The 27,645-nt window shown below is 30.5% G+C and overlaps 3 protein-coding genes across 20 annotated transcripts in view; 1 reads left to right on the forward strand and 2 right to left on the reverse strand.

The window, feature by feature from the left end:
• Positions 1-6,240: 6,240 nt before the first annotated feature.
• LOC103575965 (protein-S-isoprenylcysteine O-methyltransferase) lies at positions 6,241-8,910 on the forward strand. The gene is made up of 3 exons (XM_008555975.3): positions 6,241-6,880; positions 7,189-7,668; positions 7,816-8,910. The coding sequence occupies exons 1-3, from the start codon at positions 6,677-6,679 to the stop codon at positions 7,996-7,998; spliced, it is 867 nt and encodes a 288-aa protein (XP_008554197.1). The 5' UTR covers positions 6,241-6,676; the 3' UTR covers positions 7,999-8,910.
• A 98-nt stretch (positions 8,911-9,008) lies between these two features.
• LOC106694263 (basement membrane-specific heparan sulfate proteoglycan core protein) lies at positions 9,009-15,119 on the reverse strand. Its single transcript, XM_014445105.2, has 6 exons — positions 14,922-15,119; positions 13,801-14,194; positions 13,314-13,713; positions 12,706-12,907; positions 12,268-12,618; positions 9,009-9,634 (listed from the first exon to the last, which is right to left on the reverse strand). Exons 2-6 carry the CDS (start codon positions 14,179-14,181, stop codon positions 9,556-9,558), a joined length of 1,413 nt encoding a protein of 470 aa, XP_014300591.1. The 5' UTR covers positions 14,182-14,194; positions 14,922-15,119; the 3' UTR covers positions 9,009-9,555.
• A 271-nt stretch (positions 15,120-15,390) lies between these two features.
• Positions 15,391-27,645, reverse strand: part of LOC103575973 (basement membrane-specific heparan sulfate proteoglycan core protein) — a 105,005-nt gene continuing 92,750 nt past the window's right edge. For 6 of the 18 annotated variants that reach the window (XM_014445086.2, XM_014445075.2, XM_014445084.2 and 3 more), the window contains 11 exons: positions 26,280-26,422; positions 26,022-26,199; positions 22,874-24,667; positions 21,323-21,583; positions 20,957-21,223; positions 18,811-19,086; positions 18,278-18,426; positions 17,888-18,195; positions 17,339-17,808; positions 17,027-17,192; positions 15,391-16,039 (listed from right to left, as the gene is read on the reverse strand). In XM_014445086.2, the coding sequence (XP_014300572.1) occupies positions 15,922-16,039; positions 17,027-17,192; positions 17,339-17,808; positions 17,888-18,195; positions 18,278-18,426; positions 18,811-19,086; positions 20,957-21,223; positions 21,323-21,583; positions 22,874-24,667; positions 26,022-26,199; positions 26,280-26,422 (4,130 nt within the window). In that variant the 3' untranslated portion in view covers positions 15,391-15,921. The remainder of the gene's footprint in view (positions 16,040-17,026; positions 17,193-17,338; positions 17,809-17,887; positions 18,196-18,277; positions 18,427-18,810; positions 19,087-20,956; positions 21,224-21,322; positions 21,584-22,873; positions 24,668-26,021; positions 26,200-26,279; positions 26,423-27,645) is intronic. The other 12 variants (XM_014445103.2, XM_014445098.2, XM_014445102.2 and 9 more) reach the window with 3 other exon arrangements.

Below are 27,645 nucleotides of genomic sequence, written 5' to 3' on the forward strand. Positions count from 1 at the left end.
TGGTTTAAATTGGGAGTTTGTTTTTTCGGCTCAGTAATTTCGGAGTGATCTGGGTTTTATTTAAATCTGTATTCACGATTCGGAGTTCAAATATTAAAATAAATTCCCTTTCGGAATAAATTTCTCTGAGAGAATTAAATATAACCACTCCAGTAAAAAGACAAACTCCCTATTTACTCCGTATACGGAGTAATTTTTTTTTAAAACTCCGAATGAATTTGGATTTAAATAAAATCCGTAATCACTCCTGATTTTATACATTGTAGTAAATTTAGCTAATTCATTTTTAAAGAGAAGACAAAACGAGCTATTTATAAATTTTAGTTAGTTAGACATTTTGTCAATGTAAATTAATGTTGAACCTAATATACATATGTACCTTTAGTAATGTCTTCATCAATATGTATTTACAAACCATAATGTCAATAAGTTGATTTTAATTTTCATACTTGTCATTGTCCTGCTGTATATGTATAAGGAAAACTAGGATTATATGAGCGAGACACTAAAGAACTTTTAGAATTATGACTCAAAGTGGGATAACATTTTTCAAAAATCAAAATTTTTTGTACGTTCATTTTTGACATGGGGGCAGATGCTCCGCTTGTATAAAAAAGTTTATTTATAATTTATCACTTTATACTATGTTGATGATTTTATATTACATTATGTTGGATATTATGGTGTTTTATATGTAGCTACGAAAAGCATTAAAATTAGCTCTGTTAAATCTTAATTCACACTGAATTGCAATGTTGCGTTTTTTTTTCATACAATCGACAGTATGAGGCTATAAGTAGAAAACTTCACCCAAGACAATCTAGGTCGGATATTCGAATCAACGGAAAAAAAGTTGTATGAGAAAAAAAATAGCTATGGCTAATCAGTCTAATTGAAAACACACCCCGTCGCATTTTACAATTTATCACTGTACTCATGATGCAATTCATCGCTATCAGTTACATCGTTACTGTTTACTATCATATTGAAAAATAATTATGTTATTACCTCTATGGTTTATTGTCTTTAGAATCTAATAGAAAATCTAAAGGCTTCTCGGCAACTTATTTGTTTTAGAGTCGCCCAATAAACATTCCTTACAATTCACCCGTAATTCCTTCACTGAACGGCCCATATCTTAATGACATGTAGCTGAAGATCGGAACGTTTTTCGCGTAACGAGAATAAAAAAACGAAATTAGAAAAGAATTAGATCTTTGAAATGTTTCGCACATCAGCCAAAATTTACAGGCCACCCCAAACTACCCCTGAAGCAGTAAAATTGAATGAATTTTTTTAATTTTCGTTGCATGAAAAATATTACGATCTTCAGGTACTTCTTTGAACACATAAATTTCTAGGGACACTGAGCTAAGAATAACATCGTGCTACTAGCTTACACACAGCAATACTTTTTAAAAAATCGATGTTAAAATGAACTCACTGTTACCACTACTATGAAGTTAAAACAATTTCACTCTGTTCAACGGAGATTATTCAGCAGCATTATAAAGATGACATGCATAAATTATAGAGGTACCACCACTAACGATGAGTGCTCTCTCGTTCCATGTATGTGTGTGCGTGTGTGTATATGGGTGGGTGTCTTAATCCAGAGTAAATTAATTTCATTCAAAGCTTATGTATTTGTACACAGTTAATTGAACTGATTTTATCTAAAGATCGTAACTTTTATAATTTATGTAAAGAGTAAGTAATGCTGTCTTGGATAAACGCGATTACCATAATGCATACTAGAGAACGGGAAGAACCATTTTAGAATTAATTCAAGGCAAATCTTTACCCGGCCGTAGTGTTTGAAGTCGCCTCTGGTGACTGATTTAAGGAATTAGTACCACGGAACATGGACCACCAAGCTGTTTAGTTTGTGGAAATTTTAATCCATGTAGGGCTTTGGTTTCGTTTCCGTGGTAAGTATAATTATATTTCACATGCAACTGCGATCGAATAGCAATCATTATTTTGATAATTTAGAATAGGTGTGACTGTACATGCGATATTCCAAATCTGATTATTTGCAGCGAGATTTATTAGATGAAAAAAAATAAAGAAGAAAATTTTATTATTGTCAATTACCATAAACTAATAGCTTACATTTTAACGAACGTAATTATGTAGTGCGCGCTCGTTAAACACAATTATTTTCATTAACGAAGAATATCTTATCCTTACACAGAAAGTCAATAGAAACCGGTAAAGAATATGTTCAACGGTTTGAAAATATCCATTTGTATTTATATTTGAATTGGGTATCAAATTTCAATTTCTGCTATTAAACTTAAAAATTTCCAAAAATGGAATGCATTGTTTTCAGTTCGGTTTTCTAAAATTTTCATTAAATGTCAAAATTTAAAGGTACTTTCGAAAACTACTCTCACTATTTTCTGGAAGATATCCAAGTGTGTGAAGGTGAGTATCATAAGTCATCCTATACAAAAAATCTGGAAAACAGTTGACCCTGCGAGCCAGCCCCGAAACTTTCCGCTATTTACGAGCTCTGCTAATATTGATATGATGATTATGCAACCCTTCAGTAAACTCATATCAAGCACTCAACGATATCGAGATATGGATGGACCTCTCTTGTGACTATAAGTATCTTATAAATACCCTCTTCTATCAACTGACTACATCTTTCATCTCTTTTGTTTCCTCTACTTATTTCTCAGTATTCATGTCAAAAATAAAAATTATTATTATCATTATAATAATAATGATAATAATAATTTTTATTTTTGATTTCGGTAGTTAATATACCACATAAATCTTTGATACATGATCTATCAAAGATTTATGTGGTATATTAACGACCGAAAAATATGAGAACAGACAATTGTTGTTTTTAGAATATTATTTAAGCATCATATGCATATAATAAATAGCAAATGTAGAATATTTATTGTTTGTTACTATAAAAATATTTAAAATTTACAATAATATTATTATTGTAAATTATTTAAATGATATTATTATTATTTGTTATTAAAGTAATTACGACTTTACTGATCTGCTACTGTTCTAAGCTTCGTATCAGTGATTACATATGGATATCATTACGATAATGCTCACTGTAGTCCCACACAGAAAAAAAGAATTTTTTTGCGTAAAAAAGTTTTACTTGCCTTAAAAAATTTTCGCATTATAAATTGAAAACGAAAATTGATTTAAGGCCTTAAAAAATTTTCTTGAGCCAAGAGCAAACTTCATTTGCTAATACAAAATTTTTCTTATGCCGAGAAGTCCTTTTTTCTATATATACTTTGTTAGGAAATAATCGAAGACCTAAAGTTGATAAATTTATAAATTTAACAAATCAGCAATATAAATATATTTACTGGGCTCATCAGTAAAGTTGATGCCTGTATATTCTTCTTTAGACCGTTTGAAATATGATAAGGATAATGAAATAGAGTTATTCTCGAATTATAACAGCAAACTTGGAATACTTGTTCTAATACCATCATAAAGAAAAATTCACCGTCATTATCCTTATCATCTTTAAAATGGTCTAAATTCGAATATACTTGCATCGACTTTATTGATGAGCCCAGCAAGTATACTTGGGGTGAAACCGTAGATATAAATTTATTATCTCTAGGTCTCTGATTATTTCCTAATAATGTATGGGATTACAGTGAGCATTATTGTAATGATATCCTATGATCACTCATCCGAAGTTTAGAATCTAATAAAACCGTGAATTAAGTAGATCACTAAGCAGTATTTCTTTTAGTAACAAATAAAATAACTGACCCTTTAAATAAATTCAACAAAAAACGAACTATTATTATTATTATTTTTATTCTTAATTTTACTTCAATGTTATAATGGAAATTATGATATGAGTAGTGGTGCCAGGACGTCTAGTGGTTCTAACATCATCTCACGTCTCAACGTAGTAAAATCCTTTACACGGAAAACGTGTCAAGGTCACGTTGATTATTGCCTACTTATATGAACGAATAAAAATTCGTAAAAGTTAACTTTTCATAAAATCATATTTTTATTCATAATTTGAACTTTATTTTCTACTACAACGAACTAATGATAGAAAACATCAATTTATTTATAAAAATAGGCTTTTAATGAGAAAAATGGAAGCATTTAAATTTTTTAACGATTTGATGTGATCTCGGTCCGTAGCTTAAATTATACCAGCATTTAAAAACAACAATAAAACATCAACACGAAGTCAAGAATTGTCGGCTGCTCTCAAAGAGCCCAACAATCCGCATTCAATTTACAGATACAAATAATGGCTATTTTTTAAGTTGTTTGCAGCCAACTAAACAATTATTTATTTTTCCTTATTGTAATACTTGTACTTGAATGATGTAAATAAATTTCTTTAAAAGCAAAAAAAAACACTAATTCTTATCTGATCACCCAAGTGAAGCAGCATTGAATGTGGCCAGTACTTGGATGGGTGACCGCTTGGGAACACCATGTGTTAATGACATTCTTTTTTTTTTCTACAAAATTGGATTTTTACTTTCAAATTAATAAATGGGTAATTTTGTAAAATTTCTTTAGCTTTTAACTTTCATACCCAACAATTTGTATTTTTATACCTCACATCGCTGTGTAAGATTTTGAACATAAATATTAAGACGAGGCAGTACTCAACGAATTCTCGAATTTTAGACTTCGATTAATTCATCAACTGATTATCGTTACAGCGATTTTTTAAACTTTTGGAAAAATGCATAAGATGAATTATCTCGGGTCATAATGGTACGTATTTTCAAAGGGTCGAAAACAATTAATTTCCAAGTTTTGATGAAAATGTAGTAGTTATGAATTAATAAAATTATAAAATAATAACTTACTTAAAATTTATCAATAATTTTTTTAATACTCAGTAATTAAATAAATAATTGTCGCTAATTTTCCCACATATTTTTGAATATATTATTAGTATTAATGCTTGTATTTAAATATTATTAATTATTTATATTTTATTACTTCCATTGGTTCATATTTTCAAGTAACTTAATTATCTTTAAAGATAAAAATAAACAAACGTGTCAAATTTGTTTACAATCTCGCCATTTTGAATAGAGCGCTCTCTTTAAAATTGCGCGGAAGAATTTAAAATTTAATTTTGCCAACAAATAAATGAAATATTTATATCGAATTAAATTAAAAAATAAAAAAAACAATATTATTATTGTTAAAATTTTGAATCATAAATATAATCAGTGAATAAAAAACTTTAATGGATAATTTTTTTTTAAATTTACTCACGCTTCCCGCCATTATTATTTTTCGCTGCCAGTACTATTACATTGGGTACATTCCGAAATGCACTACGAGCAGCTTTAGCCTAGCGCATTTCGGAATGCACCCTTATTAATTATTCTTATTACTTGCGCAGTAATTTTAAATATTTGAAAAATAAATTATTAAAAATTGGAGAAAACTAAAAATTGTGTGTTAAAATAAAATGGCGGCAGAGTATGATAGAAAAATATTTAAAAAATTAAAAAAAAAAACACTTGAGTGTTTGAACAAACCTTGGTGGGGAAATAATATGCAGAAGGGTGTCCTAATACACTTGGAGATTTAATTTTAATTGCTCCAAGTGTATTGCAGCTAAAAAAAACGTCACTTAACTGCTATTTCCCACCAGACGATGCCAGATGAGTTTGCTCAGGAACTAGGCAGGTATCAGCATCAGCTATCAGCAACACTTTACACTAGCACTCAACACTCAACACTCAACTACACCACAGACACTTTGCACAGTTTAAATTTTACAAACACTGCACATTTTAATTAAACAATGACTGTGAACAATAAATTTTATGGATAACTCCGCGAATTAACTGCAATACTGTGTTTTTATTTAAACGTAAAGAAAGATCTGGACTACTACTGCCGTTGTCGATGATACTGACTGCCGCTATTGGACCGCCAGTTGATACAAAGCAATCGATTTTGCGATTCATTCGACCCTCCCCACTCTAGCAAAAATTCTAACGTCGATTACAGTGACACGCAGTAGCGCCAACTTGGCGCGAAATTTCAAAATTGAAATTTAATAATTTCATTAAAATTTATACGTATTAATAACTATATATACTAATACACTGTAACTGACAAGTAGGAATTTTTTAAACTTTTGAATGAACAAATAAAATGAAAGTAAAATGAAAATTAAAAAATGCGTATTTAAATCAATGAAAAATCAGTACGCGGATGTTTTTAAAGTTCATTATTTTAATTTATTTATTTATTCAAAATTCATAAAATCTCTCACGTCTCTGTTACATCCACACTCATCAATTTTTCAGTTCCCAATTCTATCTTTAAGCCTCCTGCACATTGCACGGATAAATAAATTGTTTATTTTGTGTAAAGTAACCTTTGCTTAACCTAACTCAAAACATGGCACATGGTTATGTGGTTATCAATGTTAGTTAAACATAAATCAGGATGACATTAATCTAAATTCTAAAGTAAATATATAAATATGTGTTAAATACTTGAAACCATACTAGTCATGTCTATTTAAATAAATCAATTTAACTAAATGTAAATACTTTGACATAAAGAAAAAATATTAATTATGAAATTATGACCGTAATTAGTAGTTTTGTTCATAAGATTTAAAATTTATTACAATTATCCAATAAATGCATCGTAATTAAAAATGGTACTGTGTCGTGAAGGAAAAATTGGCTTTGGATGTTTTATTACTTCCATAATTATTGCAACGATACCAGAAATTTTGTTGCGGATTGAATTTAATTCTTACATCCATGAAGTTTTGATAAATGTCTGGTTAATTCATTTATTTCAATATGGATTTTTAAATTTATTAATATTTCTGACATTCAAAGGATTTTTATATCAAGTGAGTATTGTTTTTTTTTCATTTTATTTTAATTTGTTATTAATTAATAATCTTGAAGTTAGCAGACAATTAACAATTTTTGGATTTTTTTTTCAACAAATAAATTACAAAAAAAAAAAAAAAAAACTAAAAATATGCACATGTAGAAAATTGAAAAATTTATCGGTGTAATTTTTTCAAATACTTTTTTTTTTTTTATTATTTATTGTTTAAAAAAAAATCAAAAATTATTGGAACTTTGCCAAATTTAATATCATGGCTAACTTCAGTATCATTATTAATTACTATAATAATTTTACTTATTTCAGATTGCAGTAAGATCAGCATTTCTTGGTTATATTTTTGGAGTTGGAATAATTATTTATTTCTCAGCTCCATTGTCATGGAGATGTTTTGGAATTTACGCATCTGTTTTATCAACTTTCCATTTCTCCGAATTTTTGACTATCGCTTGGACGAACCCCAAAGCGATATCCATTGATAGTTTTATACTTAATCATAGTTTAGCTTATAGTATAGCGGCATGCTCCAGTTGGGTTGAATTTTTAATTGAAAGATATTATTTCCCGCAAATGAAATCTCCTGACTTTATTTTTTACGCTGGCTTAATAATTTGCATCTGCGGAGAAATTGTAAGAAAGCTGGCCATGTTTACTGCTAGAGATAATTTTAATCATCTTGTTCAAATGGAAAAATCCGAAACTCACAAACTCGTTACTAACGGAGTGTACAGATTGTTTAGACATCCAAGTTATGTCGGATGGTTTTATTGGTCAATTGGTACTCAGGTAACTATTACTTAAAATAATTTTCAGAAAATACCCTACTTTTTAACGAACATTCAATTCATTTTTACAAAGTGGGTGCACTGTCTGAGAATACCCTCAATTTTTAATTAAAAAATAATATCATGAATAATTACAAATTTGTTCTAGCTGATACTTAAGAACCCAGTTTGCATAGTGGCTTATGCTATTGCATCCTGGCAATTTTTTCATAACCGAGTGATCTTGGAAGAAATCACATTATTAAACTTTTTTGGAGAAGATTATATTAAATATCAAGAAAAGGTTGGAACGGGGTTGCCGTTTATTTCTGGATATAAACTCAACACATAGCTTACAATGGTTTAATTTCTGGTGTATAAATTGTTAATACTATATATATATATGTCTGAAGTATTTTTACAGCTCATGATTTTAGCAGAGAATTCAAAACTCATTAGTTATAAATAATCCAGTTATTTTATTGAAGATAATTAATTTCTGTATATTAGATCACTTAAAAATATATTCTTTTAGAGAGGCTTTCTCTGTCACTCTTGAAGTGAAATAAAACTAAAAATAATAAAACGAAGATCAATTTGTTTTAAGTGGAGGAAAATTAAATTTTTTGGGAATAAATAAGAGAGTGATATTTTAAATAATATATGTTGTTTTATATCAAAATTATATTTATTGTCATTTCAATTCACATAATTTATACATTCAACAGTACATACACTACACTTTCATTATTTTCATCTTTTACTTTCATAATTATGTTTTATCAAATTAGTAAATAATACATTATCTATCTATAATATTGTCAAATATATATTTTTTCGCAGCTCATGCAAGGAAAATGCATTTGGACTGTCAAAGGAAAGCACCACAAAATAATAAATATTATCATAAATCCTGAAGCTAAATAGGCTTCGACTCCTATTCCCTTCTAATTATTTAATAAAAAAAAATTTAACAAGACTGTGATCAGTCTAGTTGTATCAGTACTAGCATGACTAAAAATAGCAAATGTTTAATAAATTGTGGTTCTCTCTTTTGGAATAAATTACAATGTTCTCTTGCGATTTATAGAAAACTATTGTATGCTGCTGAGTGAGGATGATCTTTTTACAAAAAGCGCGCATTGACATCACGAGCTGCAGACAAGTGACATCAACCCAAGTATTAAAGCTCATTCTCACTTTGTAGCAAAATATACTAATTTATAATTATACATTATTAGTAATTATATAAACTTTAAAAATGGTTAAGTTTTTTTTCTGCTTTTCATGCGTTTTCCACTTTGTTTCTTATCAGAAAAAAAAACAAAAACAATTATCAATACAATTTTTTATTTAAATTGTATCAAACTTTAATGCAATATTTATTTATATCGTTCATGTAAAAAGTGTGTACGTCAAAAAAATGTTTTTTCTTTATTATAATATCAAAAGCTTTGTTATATAATTGGTCGATTATTGTTTTCAATATTTTCAGAATCCTAAAAAAACATTATTGGAAATAAATTTTATATAAATATATTTATATAAATCATGACAAAGTTAAACAATATAATAGTATTTTATACATCTTGTGTATAGTAATATATAAATTAGTAAAAATAAAATCCATTAGTTTCCTTACATTAAATTAGCTAACTAAATGAAAAATTTTAATGGTTTATATTATTTTTAAATTTTAATGCCTAAATCTATGTACGATTCATGTAAAAAAGTATTTGCACTGTAATTGCAAAATTTATCAATTTATAATTTTATTTATTTGAAGAATTATGTTGATTATTTTGATATGCGCATAGTTAGCATTAGTCTTTTCAATGATATTTCATTTTAAACAATGAATTCATTATACGGATCTAATCACCAATTGGTAGGTACGATAAAAATATTATTAAGCAAATCCGATAATGTTTTTTACACCTCCAAGATCACCTCGCGATGGAAGATCGTTGGTTAAATAATTTGAATTGCTGAAAATAAATTTACTATCATTTAAAGATATAGTTTACTCCATCATCAGAAGTATTCATGTATTAGTATATTAGTAGATTTATATATAGTTATACTATTAAAATATGTAGCAACAAACCTCTAATAACTTGTATGATTCCATGTGATTTTTGATCAAGTACATAACAAATTACTTTCTTGTTTTTTAACATTTAATAAATTATTTAAATTTACAAGAACTCCGACAATGGAATTACTTTTTTTTAGAAGAAAATAGTCATATAATTTTTTTTTGTAATAAAACTAGTTAAATCTCAACGTTCAATAAAGACAGCACTTTAACAAATTTACTAAAACTATATTTAAAAGCAGTTTATAAATACCGCGCTGTATTTTTAATCCAATCATTAAATCAGTCATTAATTGTACGGGATTTTGGACAATCATAATAATAGGGGATAGGACTTTGAAATTACGAGGAGCAAAGTTTATTGCGGGTTTTGGATGGATTATATTCACAGGAGGAGGTGGTTCAAAATCATCAAATCCGTCAGATTCTATTTCTGTAAATACTAAAGAAGATGGGTTCCACCTCACTCTGATTTGCAGCATGAAAATATTATTGTTATCAATACATGTGTACAGAATTTTATACGTTGATTAGAGGTGTGCGAATTGGGTTTGAAAATTTTCGAATTATTTGTAACTTTTCAAATTATTCGATTTGAATCAAGAGTGCATTCAGAAATGCGCTACGAGCAGCTGTATGTATAACACTTGCGTGTTTTTTAAAAATATTTTTCTATTATATTCTGCCGCCATTTTATTTTGACGTACAGTTTTTAGTTTTCTCAAATTTCTAATAATTTATTTTTCAAATATTTAAATTAACCGCGTAATTAGTAAGAATAATTAAGAAATTACTGATAAAAATAAAAAGTTTCGAGTATATTTTGTAGTCTAATTAATATAATTATTGATACGTATAAAATTTAATGAAATTATTAAATTTCAATTTTGAAATTTCGCGCCAAGTTGGCGCTACTGCGTGTCGCTGTAATCGACGTTAGAATTTTTGCTAGAGTGGGGAGAGTCGAATGAATCGCAAATTCGATTGCTTTGTATCAACTGGCGGTCCAATAACGGCAGTCAATATCATCGACAATGGCAGTAGTAGTCCAGATCTTTCTTTACGTTTAAATAGAAACACAGTATTGCAGTTAATTCGCGGAGTTATCCATAAAATTTATTGTTCATAGTCATTGTTTAATTAAAATGTGCAGTGTTTGTAAAATTTAAACTGTGCAAAGTGTCTGTGGTGTAGTTGAGTGTTGAGTGTTTAGTGCTAGTGTAAAGTGTTGCTGATAGCTGATGCTGATCCCTGCCTAGTTCCTAAGCAAACTCATCTGGCATCGTCTGGTGGGAAATAGCAGTTAAGTGACGTTTGTTAGCTGCAATACACTTGGAGCAATTAAAATTAAATCTCCAAGTGTATTAGGACACCCTTCTGCATAATATTTCCCCACCAGGGTTTGTTCAAACACTCAAGTGTTTTTTTTTTTTAATTTTTTAAATATTTTTCTATCATACTCTGCCGCCATTTTATTTTAACACACGATTTTTAGTTTTCTCCAATTTTTAATAATTTATTTTTCAAATATTTAAAATTACTGCGCAAGTAATAAGAATAATTAATAAGGATGCATTCCAAAATGCGCTACACTACAGTTGCTCTCAGTGCATTTCGAAATGCACCCCAAGAAAATTCTGACCAGCTTTCAAATATTCAATTTTTATATAATGAAGAGCTTAGTTTTTAATGTAACTAAAAATCATTTTTTTGTAGATTCATGTCTGAATTCTATTTACCTCTGATAAAAATTTGAATTATTGTAAAAAATATCACGATTTTAGGCCATTCAAAAGAAAATTTTCCAATAATTTACAGGAAAAAAAGTATGAAAAAATTACTATGTCGTTAGTAAAATACGTGTATAGTAAAATATGCTATCATAAATTAAAAATTACTAAGCGTTTGTATTTTTTACTGTTTTTGTATCTTTTACCGTTTTTTTCCGTGTTCGATTCGATTCGATACGAATAATTCGTAAGTTTGAACTATTCGCCCACCCCTAATATTTATATTCATATGACAATAAATGTTCAAATTTTTTAAATTTGTCTGCCTTAATCAAAAATATGTTAATTATTGTTTAAATAAATGGTTTTCATAAATTTTTCCACAGTCAAAAGATTTTTAGAAATTAACGACTGGACTGACAGTCTCCAATTCGTGCTAAAGCCATTGCATGATAAATAATGGCCCTTAGTCCTCTCGTTACATAATGTACTATTTTACTTCGATAAAAATTCATATTATTCGGGTAGAGACCAACAAATTTAAAAAATCAGGATTTTCATGATTACTCTAATCATATTTAATATTCTCACTCATATCAAATAAATAATATTTTCACATATCATTGTATATTTTTATTTATTTAATACTTCATAAATATTCATACGAATACTTTACCGAGTATCAAATAAAGAAAATTATCCAATTAGCAGTGAAATTATTATTTATTACTCTTGTCTATTTATCAACATATATTTATATTTATTCATTTATAAAATTATATGTTTAACTTACTTTGTGCAAGAGGCAACATTTTTACCCCTGACCATTTTATCTCCAATGTAAATGGCACCAGAATCTTGCACTTCGAGGGTATAAATGCATCCGGAAAATCCATCATGATATTTACCATACGTCATAGCATAATCTGGGACACCTCCTAAATATACGTTACCACGTGTATTAAGAGTCTGTTGGAGACCATCACTTACTCCACTTTCAGTATGATCTCCATTCAATTCTATACTTCCATCGCTTCCTTGTCGTTTCAAAATAATTCTATGCCGTTCCCCATCGTCCACTCGCTGAGTTGGAACACGAATCACTGCTGGCCCAGAACCCAAATTGTATTGATATTCAATGTATCTATATTATATTTCATTAATGATTATTTGTCATTGAAAACAATTTTTTTAAATTACAAATAATAATTTATAGAATAATTTTTAATACCCATCAACAACTGCGAGCGCTACATAATCATCAGGATTAAAGTTTGTCGGAATTTGACCATGCCACATAATCAAACCATTACTTTTGTTTGTTGAAATTTCAAAGCCAAGAACTTCGCGCTCTTCAACATGAGTCATTACCGAATGATCAAGTTCTAGCCAGCCATCACCTCGAAATGATACATCATAACCAATTTCGATCGCTGAAATCAAAATAGTAAAAATAATTCTAGTGATTAGTTATTAATTTTTTGGAATTAGTAACGCGATATAACCAACAATAAAATGATAATTTGCCCTGATTACAAACTCCGATTAATTCTGATTGAAACTCTGTCGGATTTTTGTCAGATTCAATCGAAAACAAACATTCAATCGGAATTGATAGGGAGCAGCTCAAGTATCCGATTAAATTTCAATTTGGTTTTATCGGAAAATGATAATTTTTTTCAATTATTTTCCGACTATTTCTGATTAAATCTTGAATTGAAATTTTTTAATCAGATTAAAATAAATTGAAAGCTAATCGAAAATTTCCGGTTAGAATTTTTCAATCGGAGTTTTTAACCAGAGTGATTATTTTTCGATTAAATTATTTTAAATATTTACGTTTTTCACAATTTTTTCCACTGAATCCGAGTGGACAGTCACATTTATACGGGCCCTGAAAATCTGTACATGATCCTCCATTTTTACAAGGAGATAATAATTCACATTGCTTCAATATATTTTCGCAATTGATTCCCACATATCCGTATTCACATGTGCAAGAATAGCCATAAAAATTACTAGAAATTTGACAAACCCCATGAACACACGGTTTCAAACTACAAGAATCATATTCATCTATTGATGCGATTGATGGAAAATAAGTAGATGTCATAGTTTCAGAAGTCGAGGAAATCGTCGAATTTATTCGCCAAGGAGTTGATGAAATTTTGCATTCATCGATTCTCGATGAATCGATTGTGGATTTAAGAAGATGTAGATTCAACGAAGACACTTCCAGCTGTATAAAAATATTTATATATATATATATATATATATATATTTTTTTTTTTCAAAAAAATCATTTTTAAAAAAATTAATAATGTACTTCATTAATGCATCCGTGGAAACTTCGAATGACGTCAACTTTAGTGTTAATAGTTATCCTACTTCTATTGACACCTCCAATGTACATAGGAGTGTTAAGAGTCATAGTTCTCGCTACTCCAGGAGCTCGTCCTTCGACCAAAGGTTCGCCATTTACGGACAATTTTCCATCTTTGAAGTCGCGGTTAAGAGTAACTCGTGTCCAAACTCCAGGCTGAATTACATAATTGGATCGTACCACAGCCATTCCCGACCCAATATCAAAGCGAAATTCGACGAGTCGGTCTTTGATAACAAGGGCAATAAAATCACCGTGTCCTTCATCACTTTGCGAGCAATACATCAAAATACCATCTCCGTTATCCGAAGGGTTGAAATTCATTGTCAGTTTGAACCTATTGCACATAAAATTCTGTTAATATATTTTCATTTATATATATTTATAATCGTAACTTTTAAAAAAAGCGAATGTTAGAAAATCCAAAAGTGCACACCTCAATCGCTTATAATTTTTTTTCAATATTAATTTTTAGCTAACTAGTTAGTTTTAGTTTATTATTAAATTTTTTTTTAAATATCCCGCCATTTTTTCGTAGATGTCGCTTTTTATTTTTTAATCGTAATGTTACTAGTGCTGCTGCCAGTAGTTGGTAAAGAAAAAAAAAATAAAAAATGGCAGCTAAATTTTTAATGAATTACCGATTTTAAGTTTTTTATTAATTAGAGTTAAATAAAAAAGATTCAGATAGTGATTTTTCATAGGATTCTGGCGACAAAAGATACAAAGGTACTAAAAAAAAATTAGGTCACTTTATTATATTTTTCTAAAGTTATCGTATTTCCATAAGTTCATACGTAACAGCTGACAGAATCGGTTTCTCGGATTAAAACAATGAAATAATGAATCGACTTAATACCGGGTCGAAATTATTCCTTAATAAATTATTTTTGTCAAAAAAATAATTTCGGTAGTGAGGCACAGAGCGCGTTGCGCTTGAGGTGTACAAAAAAAGATATTTGTTAGTAAATTATCAAGTTAAAATTTTTTAATATTATGAGTTAGCGTAAAAATTGCTTATCATTACACAGTTAGTTTTATAGTATTCAAAATTACTAGTTTACCCGACTGATATCTTTTAATCATGAACCAGTAGATATTTCTTCTTGGTGCAGGAAATTATGTGCATTTTCTATTGCCACAAAATATCATGATAACGACTAATTAAACAATAAAAATAATAGTAACAGAAATAATAACAAACCCATAAACATAAATATATACAAAAGTTAATAATATACAAATATCAACATAAAATAAAAAATAGTACACTAAATAATAAGATTACCTTTAATCACTTCGCTAAATGTGAGCGTCATAATAATTATTTATATTTACTGATTCAATTTATTTAAATTCTTTATTTTGTTACTACAACTGCTTTTATCGTGAAGTGATACAAAGTAACCTATAGTATCTCCCTGTTTAAAAAATAGTTCGTATTTTTTTATAACTCTAATGTCTGTATAATGAAATAAAATTAAAAACATAAAAAACAATAATACAGAAATAAAAATAAAAAATTTATGAGATTATAATGTCAAACTTTATTGGCTTATAATTAACATAATGTCTATTTTTAGGTAGCAAAACATTCATAATATCATTTAAATTTTATGCATAAAATAATAAGTACAAATAAAATAGTATAATATAAAATTTTTCATCCTTTTTTGTCTGTTTATACACTTATTACGAAGTTAATGAGTAATGTTTATATTTTGATATAGTATAACCATAAGCTTTAACAAAAAACTATAATAATTAATGCGTTCGGCAGTGACTCAACGAAATAGTATATTCTTTTTAATTAATTATTGTAAATGACTTAAGGCATTGATTATTAAGAATTATAACGATTGAAAGCTGTACAAAGGCTCTAATATAATTTATTAATTCGTAAAACGCAATTATATTGTATATAATATATAATAGCACCACGGTAATAATATATTTATATTTATGATCTTATGGCAGTTAAAAAAGCAGACGAATAATAAATCTGGCATTTATCAAGAACATGATTCACTTAATAAAATGCAATGATTTTTTTTTTAAAAACATTTATACGCTGAGCTCATCAGATTTTGTATGTGAATGCCTCGAACGTGATTTTTTAAGGTTTGCCAAGTATGACCGACCGTGCGATCGTTTCTCTTTAATAGTATTTCTCTTATCCGGCCTGAAAATAATTTTTTAATATTAGCAGTTATTTATAATCGAGCATCGTAGAAATCTCGAAGCGATTTTTTTTTAAACCAAATATCGGCTCTCAATCATATTAATTTTACTATATTATTTATATATTTACAAACATATTTTTTTATGTTAGCAAATGAGATTGTTTTTTACAATTAGTATTAACTTATTCGATTATTATACCCCTTGGTTAATTATTATGAAATCTAAAATTGGTAAAGATTATGTTCTTACTGTGTATCTAATGGTTAAATAAATACTCATTTTAATTAAATTTTATCATTATTTAGTATGCACAGTATTAATAATTTCCATTCTATTCATTAATGAATAAATAGACACAAATTTTTTCAAATGATTAAATATATAAAATATATTACACCCCAAAGGAGGAAAGTAAAACATTTCAAACCGCAAGTATAATTACCTACCCAAGCCAAAAGCGAGGGCAGCAAACACGCGGATTGAGACATCTTTCATGGTGTGTATACTATTTTTTGCACCTAAAACTTTAAATTTTTGCCTCTGTTTGGGGAAAGAATAGTGCATGCGCTAAATTTTTATCATCTGCTTTTTCATGTAAGAAAATATCAACTTTCTGCCTTAGAAACAGCGCAGAAATTTAAAGTTTGGGTGCAGGTATAGTGCAAATATGAGATATAAGTAAAATACTAATTTACATTGAAATCATTATGTCAGAAAAAGATATTGGAAATTAGGAACTAGGAAATTATTCTATAAATACTTTCTTCTATACCAATAAAATAATATTTTTAAATTCCCATAGAAAATTTAATAACGATAACTATAACGTAAGAACTACTTATCAAAAGTACAGAAATTATAAAACAAAAAATAAATAATAAGACAGAAGAAGCGAAATTCTACGTGAATAAACTCAAGGGTTCAACTTAATGAAAGTAAAATTTTACATTAATACTGTATGATAGTATATAAAGTAATTACTTACCGTCTTACAGCTTTAGGTGTTTGATACGCTAAAAACGAATGGTCATTACGAAGTGATGGCTGGTGAATTTCACTAGAGTGCTCACAATGCTGTCCAGAAGTACCGTGAGGACAGTAACATTCATATCCAGATTCTGTTTCAATGCAGTTTCCTTTACCGCAAAGACCTGATATAAAATATAACATAAGATATATTAATGTGTCTAAATAATGAAAAATAACAAAATTTTATAAAATAATAAATATTTTTTGAAATTTAAATTTATCTGCGCAGAAACTGTGTAGAACATATTCAAAGAAAGCGATCATTTACCTGGATAACAAGATTCTCCAACGTTATCACAAAGTTGCCCATTATATCCTGTACGACAGAGACAAATGTAGCCATGTTTAGTAGGAGCTTCTTGACAGACACCAAAGTTATGACAAGGATTTTCGGTACAAGTTTCGCAGGTTGACACACCAACGCTATCAATTTCATCTCCAATAATATCAAGTGGTTTTTCATTGACAACAACTCGAGATATACATCCGACAAAACCAACATGATTCGTTCCCATTCGTTCGTTGATGATAATTGAGTCAGGCACTCCACCTATATAAAGCGGTTCCTTCAAATCAAGTCCTTGTTTTCTTCCTGCAGCCGCTGCCTTGTAAGGACCTTCGCCATCAACCAGTAAAAGACTGTCTTTTCTATTACGATGTACTTTGATTGTATGCCAGTCTCCCAAAGATAAAGATTTATTTGACCGAATTGTTGTCGTGCCAGAGCCGAGATCAAATCTATTATAAGTTAATAATTTATATAGATATATTTCATCGAAATGAATCAATAAACAAATATATATGCTATTTTTTTTACCTGAATTCTGGATATCCACTGGCCAGTGATAAATAAATCATATCTCCGGTACCATCAGGAGACTCGGCATTGTAGAGAATTAATCCATCGGGATTTTCAGGTTTGAAAGACACTTCAATGTTGAATTTAAGATACGAATCTGGTAACGTTGGTAGGGCTATGTAACTTCGTGGCGCCTGATTGAACCTCGGCACAACTCCCGTTACTACCAGAACTTTTGGAACTTCTGTGCTCACCAAATTATTTGATGCGTTACATATATACGTTCCTGCGTCCTCAGCTCGTACTTTAATTAATTGAATTTTATTCTAAAAAAAAACATTATCGAGTTATAATAACGGTATTATTATACAAAAAATTGCAAAATTTCAATAATTTTTAAACCCATACGTCATTTATTGTCGACATTGGGAGAGAACCACCGAGTTTACTCCACTTGTACGTTATCGGTTTATCTAAAGTGACCCGACATTCCATTTCGATACTCGAACCATACGGCACATTTTTTACTTCGATTGCTGGTTCATCATTTTCCCCACCTGTATATTAGATTTTTTTGTGTAAATAAATTATTATTAACGGTTTAATTAATTTTTTTTTCTTTTAATGTTACTTACAAAAAAGATCAAATAATTTGTGCGAGTGAAAAAAATACAAAATGATTTTATTATTGAGACTATTATAGAAAAGTTTAATTTTTATGTACACAGAAAAAATGAATTTCTTGGCGCAAGAAATTTTTTTTCGCCCTGACAAATTTACGTTTTCAATTCATGATAATTTCTTAGGCTAAGTTAATATTTTTTGCGCCAAAAAATCTACCTATATATTGTTATATATAATCATATTATATAGAATTTGTTTCCCTAGAAATTTTTTCTGTTTGTTGTTACAATATATAAAATAGTAAACTTTTTAAATACCCTGAACAACAAGATTATATTCTTGTTCAAATGCTCCTTCAGATGAATCAACTCGGCATTTGTAAACACCACTGTCGCGCATTTGTACATCACTAATTCTCAAATTATCTTCATAAACTTGTGCGGAAGATGGCAGTGGGTCACGATCAGCTCTGAACCATTGATACCGCGGACGACTAGAATGCCGTGAAGAGAATACACACCGCAGTTCAAATGAATCTCCAACATTAATGATGTCAGCAGATGGTTCAATGTGAACAATAGGACCAGCAGGTTCTATAAAATTTAAAAAAAAATTTTATTTAAACACCAACAATAATTTTAAATGAAAAATTAATGAATGTTAAAAAGTGACAAAGAATTTTGTAATTATCGACAAGTTTGGAGATAAAAAAAATAAATAAAAACAATATTAATAATACAATAAATTTGAAGAAATAATAAAACTAAACTAACAAAAAAGCACTAATAGCTAGAGACAGGAAGATATATTTAAATTTAAACACACACACACGACACAAAAATCTCAAAACAAACCACGTCGTCGTTGAAGATATTGGCGGTTTCGCGAGATGCGGCAGAAGCGTTCATCTGTAGCGTCGTTGCAGTGAATATAGCCATCACAAATGTTATCCAATGTAATGCATTCTTGACTTCCGCATTGGAACTCTCCCTTAGCGCATTGTACCGAAGGGTATAGTAGCATGCAATCCGCAAACGAATAAACAACTAAATCATAACGCGAGTTTTAAAATAACTTCAAATCATAAAGATTAATTTATGGTGTCAGAGATGATGCCATTGTCACACGTTTCCCATCATAATTATATAATATAACACTATTTTTTAAATAATGTTCATTATCAATGCAAAGCAAACCATTCAATATTAAAATAAAATTTAAAAAACAAAACGAGGCATAAAAATAATTATCACACGACTTTTCATCATCTTACAGAATACTTATATTTAAACTCCTTATACTTTATACTGAATGAAAAAAATTATTTTATAATCGTCATTTAAATAATTTAAAGTTTTTAAAATGATGAAAAGTAATAGTAAAAAATTCAAATTCCATAACAATAAATTTTAAAAATACTAAATATAAATTATGAGCAAATGAAATATTTTATGTAACTCATGCCGAAGGATACGCTGGTTACTGGCTAAAGTCAGCCTCATAAAATTTTATATTAAAATACACTTTGTTCTGATTGGTTAAAAGTGTCATTTAACATATATGAAATCACTCATTTTTATATTAAACACCTAAAATAGAGTGAAATGGGCGGAGTACATCCCTACTCAATAATTCAAGTCAATAACTAATTTCACTTATGATGTCACTTTGAATTCAGCTATCTTATTGGTCGTTTTCTTTGAAGAAAATTTTTTCGCGCATGCGCAAATGTAAATGTGCACTGTTATTAAGCATAATTTTTTTTAACTGCTAGTATTTAAGAAAAAATTTTCAGGAACCTTAATTAACATTTTTTTTTACGATAGTTCATTAGTGTTATCATACTTGAAAGGTCAAAAATAATATTTTCTGTTTCTCTATACATTTTCTATGGATTTTCTTAGATGGTAACAAGTCCTAGTTTTTATAAATTTTCTATAGATTTTCTTAGACAGCAATCTGGATCAGAACTACGGTCTCGATAACTGAAGGAATTACAGCACATGAATGTAAAGAGAAAGATAAATTTTTATTTTCCACAAGTCAGTTTTTTTTTCCAAAGAAAGCGACGAATCAAGTTTCATGAAAATTTTTTTCTAATACTGGTCCTTTAAAAAAGTATGCGCAGAAATAGTACTCATTAGTCATTTCAACTTTCATTAAGTTAATACTATTAAACAAATTATCTAATTCCGTGGAGTATACATTTTTTTTAATATTAATAATAATATAGTAAATCATTTTTTTGACTCCGACTGCATGTCACTGACTTTAGACATTCAACGGCATTTTTCTTCGTGCATTCATTACATAAACTATTGTATACATCTTGTGACATCGAGTATGATACCCTGTCCACATGATGCATAAAATAATATTGTTTTTTTTTTTTTATAAAAATCTCTTATGAATTACTAATAAAATATATGAAATAAAAATAGGTTTTTTTTTTATTTTACTTACGTGAAACATGAAGATTTACGTAATCACTCGAAAATCTTTGAGCATTACGAATTTGACAGATGTAACGGCCACTATCTTCAGGTCTGACTCTCATTAATTCTAAATAATTGTCTCTGACTCGTGCATTAGGTGGCAGTTGTTGTCCATCCTTTGTCCACTGTATCGATACTTGGTCTCTTGTTTCACATCGCAATCGCACTGAATTTCCCGCTTGAGTATTTACATCTCGCTCAACAGCACGCACTCCAACATCATCATAAGTATTTTCTAAAAAAGTAAATAAAAACAATAATAATAATTATCGTTAATCATTAGCTAGTGGTAAATAGTTAATTTAGCACGCAGGATTTGAAAATATTTACTCACCATTAACCAACACTTCAGCTACAGCTTCAGCAGCACCAGCATCATTAGTTGCTTTACACACATATTTTCCAGCATCTTCATACATGATTCCATGGAATTGAAGTAAGCCTTGATGATGAGTTACTGTGCGCGGCAAGGATCGACCGATTGCAGCCCACTCTATTTTTAATGGCTGATCTCCAGTCGCAGTACAGACAATAGATGGGCTTTCACCAGGTGCTACTACTTGTCGATTTGGATTCAATTCAATTCTTGGTGGAGCTAAAGCAGGAAGTTGGTTAATTTCTAGTAATATTTTTTATGCTGACGTAGAATAGAGGTATCACTGCTTTTGTGGCCACTGGTACATTTTTCGACATTTAACACTTTATTTTAATTGTGTATTTATTAATGATTTTTTGAAACTTTTGGGTTTGATTAACGCGATGGTCGAGTTTTTTTATTAAGTCTAATTGGTTATAATCGAAGAAAAATTCAGTTAAAAAGTTCATTATAATGACGTCTTTTAGGATGTATATCTGTGAGTCGTCTGGATTTAAGTCGTCACGAAAAATAAATCAACCTAATTCCTGTTGTAGAAGTTGTCATTCATCCTTGGAATAAACCCTATTGAATATTAGCAAACTCTATTTCATTTAAAAGATATCAGTAAAAATCGATGAATTTTCTGAGATTTTTTCTTAAAACTTATCGTCCATTTCTTTCTATCCTTTTTTTCCACTTTTATATTCTCAGAAATTTTTATGACTTTTCCTACTAGAGGACATCATAATGAACAGAAAACGTTTATGTTGTGATGGGTTGTCCCCAACAGAAGCAAAGTTAGAGGCTACTCTCAAAAAAAAAAAACATGGGAAATATCATCTTCATTTATCTTCATTCATCCTAATTTATCTTCATATGGGACTCAACTCAAAAAATAAATTACTCCCAGGACTTTTTATGGCTTTTCCTACTGGAGGACATCATAATGAACAAAAAACGTTAATGTTGTGATGGGTTATTCCCAACAGGAGCAAAGTTAGAGGCAACTCTTGATAGAGAATCATCTATAGCCATGTCCACCCATCTCCACCCAATCCTCATAGAGGTCTCAACTCAAAAAATAAATTATTCCCAGGACTTTTTATGGCTTTTCCTACTGGAGGACATCATAATGAACAAAAAACGTCAATGTTGTGATGGGTTATTACCAACAGGAGCAAAATTACGGGCTATTCTTCATAGAAAGACATGGAAAGTGTCATCTGCCCTTATGTGCCCGTTAGAATGTTCGTATACATCTCGCTCTTTTTTCTGTACGTATACTATCATCTATTTTACTCATGTATGTACTATTAGCGTCCCCTATAAAAAACTGAACCAACTGTCATTTTATTTTTTTTAGAATTATTTTGTTTTACAGGTTAGCTTTTATATTAAAACTTGAGTATTTGCCGTACACTTTTGGACTTCACAAACATTTTTAAATTTTCCATGTCCAAAACTGCCCTAAAGTGGCTAAAAACAGTACCTCTACCCTATATAATTATTGAGATAATAAATACTTACATATAATTTCCAAATGAGATTTAGCTCTAAATAATTCAACCCCTAGATGATTTAATCCTAGACATATGTATTCTCCAGCAGCTTCTTTAGTAACATCAGGAATAATTAAAATGCCATTATGGACAGAACTGCCAGGAGGAAGAGGCTGTCGATCGCTTTTCTTCCAGTCCAAATAAATACGCGAGTCATCAGGACCAATTGCTTGACACCGCATTTCCACCGTTCCCCCACTAGGTATTCTCATAAAATCATCAGGAATCCGTATCCCTTCATTTGGTTTTCTCGGAGGTAATGTCTGAGAGCCGGATCCAGGACGATTGTGATTAGGCGGACAAGGGGTATCACCCCGACACGGTTGGTTCACGTCAACATCATTATAATCATCATCAACACGAACTTGGATTCTTTCCTCACTAATACCTGCAGCATTTGTAGCTTGACAAGTGTACGATCCCTCATCATCCAGTGACATTGATCTGATATCAAGAACAGCGGAAAGAGGTGTCGCCGGTGATGATCTAAGTGGCGTAAATAATTGGTAAGCTGGGCTGTGTTTAGTCCAAGCAACAGTTGGCTGTGGAATTCCCTCCGCATGACAAGTCAATTTCAATCGGTCACGAAGTTTTGCTTGAATGATTCCACCACTTGGCGTGATTGTGATGACAGGCGGAGATTGTACTTCAATCCGCGCAGTAGCTGACGTTGAACCAACTTGATTTGATGCAGTGCACACATACATACCATCGTCATTCACAGTTATGTTTGTAAATCGTAACAAACCACCTGAAAGTTGTTCGACGTTTCGACCAAGAGGCCGGTTGTCTTGACGAGACCAACGAATTTCTGGTACAGGATAACCAGCAATCACTCGGCATTGCATGTCCGCAGATCCACCAACGACCACCGTCTGAACATTTCTTGGATAAAGTTCGAGAACAGGAATTTCACGTGGTTCGACTTCAATCATAGCGCTGGCTTCGAATGTATCAAGACCATTTGTGGCTCGACAAATATAAACTCCTCTGTCGGACACCTGGGCTCTGACGATTTTCAATGTATTGCCGTACTGCTGAGCATTAGCACCGAGTGGCTCTCCGTATTTGACCCACGTAACTTTCAAACTAGGATCGCGATCATCAATATGACATTTAACTTCAGCGATTGTTCCTTGCGATACAGTCTGCCGTTCAGGTTCAACTCTTGCCTTTGGTCGAGTTTTCTTTGAGTGTATTGACACCTGCGCACTAGTACTTGTTTGAGTTCCTTGATAACTGGTTGCAATGCAGACATAAATACCAGAGTCTTTTGGTTCGGGATTATCGATAGTCAAAACACCATCGCGTTGACTTGCTGATGCTGGGAGAGGAAGTCCTGAGGATCGGGTCCAGCTGACATTCGCGTGGAGATTAGATCGAGTACACACCATACGAATGACGTCACCACTGGATCCCATCCATTCGTTGGGTGTTATAAGAGGTCCTTTATTAGAATCAACATTTGTTGGTGGTCTATCAGGATTATCAGTGACGTATAGAATCGTCGATTGTTCACTAACGCCGATTTGGTTTCTAGCAATGCACTTGTATTCAGCTGCATCGCTCTTTAACACTGATGGTATTCTCCATACATTATTTTCGAAAATTGCTTCCGGGTTCATTCTACCTTGAACACGAATCCAATTGACATCTGGCACAGGATTACCAGTTACTTCGCAATGGAATTCTACGGGCTCTCCTTCTTTTATTTGTTGGTATGCTGGACGTATTACGGCTTTTGGTTCAACGGGACTAGAACCTGATAAAAAGTTATTTTATTTATTTACTAATTCTTTTAATACTGTTCGCTATATAAACTACCTGGTGTAAATAACATACTTTGAGGGAAGGCTGCGTCCATTAAAAATAAATATAATTTATTCAAATGGGTTCAAACATTTTTTATAATCGTAATTATAATCATATTGTTAATAATGGAGAGAAGCGAGAGATCACTTTGATCATCAATATTTTTAAAAATATACTGTACAATGAATTTTGAATTTTTTTTATTTTTTACTGCTATTTAATTATAATTAAATAAATTAAGATTTTTTAAAAATGGAAACGTTCGTAATTTTGCGGTTAGAAGTTTTGTTTGAGAAAAATGCCCGGACAAAAATTATTAAACGGAAAAAATGGGCTGTCAAAATTGAGAAACGACAAGGAATGTAATGATTAAAGCTAAATACCGTTCGGTCTACGGTATAGAGATACAGTAGGCTCGCGCCATGACACTTCACACATATACATGTGTTTGATTTGAACGTGTACTTGGCACGAGATACTACCTCCTGATAAAGCCCTGGCAAATCCGAATCACGGTATTTACCGTAAATTCCCGTATTTTGCAACAAAATACCGACTTGCTACGGCAAATTTACCGTGGTCTACGGTAATTTACTGTAAACTCCGGCAATTTACCGTAATTGGCGCCATATTAACCCTAAAGACGTAACAATATTTCACTTTACGGTAAAATACCGTAATTTTATAGTGAATCTATACGTTTACGGGAAAATACCGCAATTTTACCTTTAAATACGGCAGAATTGCTACAAATTTACGATACATTGCCATAAATTTACCGTAAAATACCGCAACTTCTCGTACAATACCGAAACACCGTGAAGTACAGCAATTTAGTGTAAAATACCGTAGGACCCGCAATTTTACAGTAAATTGCCATAGCTTTACTGTGAAATACCATATTTTACCTCAATTTTTCCGAATACCGTAAATTACGGTAATTAAAACGTAAGTAATTATAGGATAAATATTAAAATTTATTGTCCAAGCAGGAAAAAGTATTTGAATTTTAAAAATTGTTACTGATACGTTGCTAGTTCCATTTGCACGAACAAATGCATATTTTAATTCTTTTATTGTAATAGGTTGTAGACTTTGGAATGCGTTACCATCGAGTATAATGTTATCAGAAACTTTAGTTGAATTCAAAGAAAAATGTTATTTGTATTTGCTAGAAAGAGAGGAGAATGGGCTAAATATATTGAGTTATCTTGAGTAATTAGAATTGGTGTCTGTGAGATCAAAATCAATTATAATTATGATTATATCATAAGTTATGATATATATAATATTTTACTACTTACTTCCTACAGTAAGAGTGACTCTTTCAATGGCAACATCGACACCATCGCTCACTTGACAAATGTAGACACCACTATCTGATACCTTAACATCACGAATAATAAGAAGACCTTTAGCATCGTCTAAGCTGCGATCTGGTAATCTTCCACCTTCTTTTTCCCATCGGATACTAAGAGGTGCCTATAATCATAAACATTCATCCAATGAAGTATGTACGCTTTACTTAATAGTGTTTTGTAAAAGAAAACAATATCCCGTACATTATCTGATGATCGTCCGGAACAATGATATCTCACTGTACTTCCTGTGTGTACTATTTGGAATTTATTTTCTTTAACTGATGCAGCAATTCTTGGTGGTTTCAAAAGTGGGTATGTTGGGTTTGTCGCTGTTGGGTAATCGGCTAAAAAAAAACAAACAAATTTATTTACATGCAATGAGATAATTGTCAAGAAAAAATTATGATTAAAATCAAGCAAAAACATTTATATGTATACATATATGTAAGTACTCAGAGCGCCCATTTTTAAAGCCACAACAAATATAATTTTGCGTCACAGAGAAAAAAGTTCAAATATAGCCGAATCCATTAACTCGGACAGTTGATCTACAGAGGAGCGGAAATTTTCTGGGAATCCCGACTTATTGAATGCCACTTCTCCTTTAAAAAGTAAACTACACGCATGCGCCCTTACATATATACATATGATGCATATATAAATATACACAACACATACAAATGTATAGGATCGAATGGGAGACAGTGAGGCTCATAGTGGGGGTCAAGATTGAGGATAAGTTTTGAGTTAATAGACTTGGACTGTAAATATAAAACATTTATGACAATGAATGAGTGAAAGAAGAGACAATAAACTTTGAACAAACACGTAAGCTGAACGAAAAAAGCTTTCGTTCGGCCAACCTGGTAGTATCGGTGTGGAAATTTCGGCTAATTTAATTCCATAGCGATCCGAAATATAACATTCAACGTGGCAAGGATACTCCCCAACGTGAACATTCAATGTTCTGTATGCTCCATTGTTAGTAGGCACAACAGGACCTGGATCCATGGCCCATGCAGTCAAGGGTGATCCATCATAAGGTTTCAATTCAAAGTGAATAAACATTGAATAAGGATGATTGTATTCACACTTAAACTCCACAGTAGAATCGCGTGAAACTTCCGGTTTAATAGGCATTAAGCCTACACGTAGTTCAGCTAAATCATCATGCACGATTGTATTATACATGTATGTTATTAATGTTTTCACGTTTCTGATATTTTATTTGTAAATATTATTTCCCAAAGATAATTGTTAGATAAAATGTAATAATAAGTTATGACACAATAAAATTAAGATAATGCAACAGATAAAATGCATTGTTACTTAATGCAAAAAAATAAACAATAACTTTTTCATGTTACCAGCATCGAAAGTTGAAGTTTCAGTGTCTCTACAACCAGTCGAAAATAGCTAATTTCAGTCCAATACTGTCAGTGGGTAGAAACATTCGTGTTTTGTCTCTTGGGAAAAAAAATATTTCTGCTCGCTGATTGAAGGCATTCGTAATTTAAACTCTGATACTTGTCATTTGTTCAATAGTATTTTCAAACTTTTAATTTTA

Source organism: Microplitis demolitor, chromosome 5, assembly GCF_026212275.2.
Source record: "Microplitis demolitor isolate Queensland-Clemson2020A chromosome 5, iyMicDemo2.1a, whole genome shotgun sequence".
Taxonomy (NCBI): Eukaryota; Metazoa; Arthropoda; class Insecta; order Hymenoptera; family Braconidae; genus Microplitis; species Microplitis demolitor.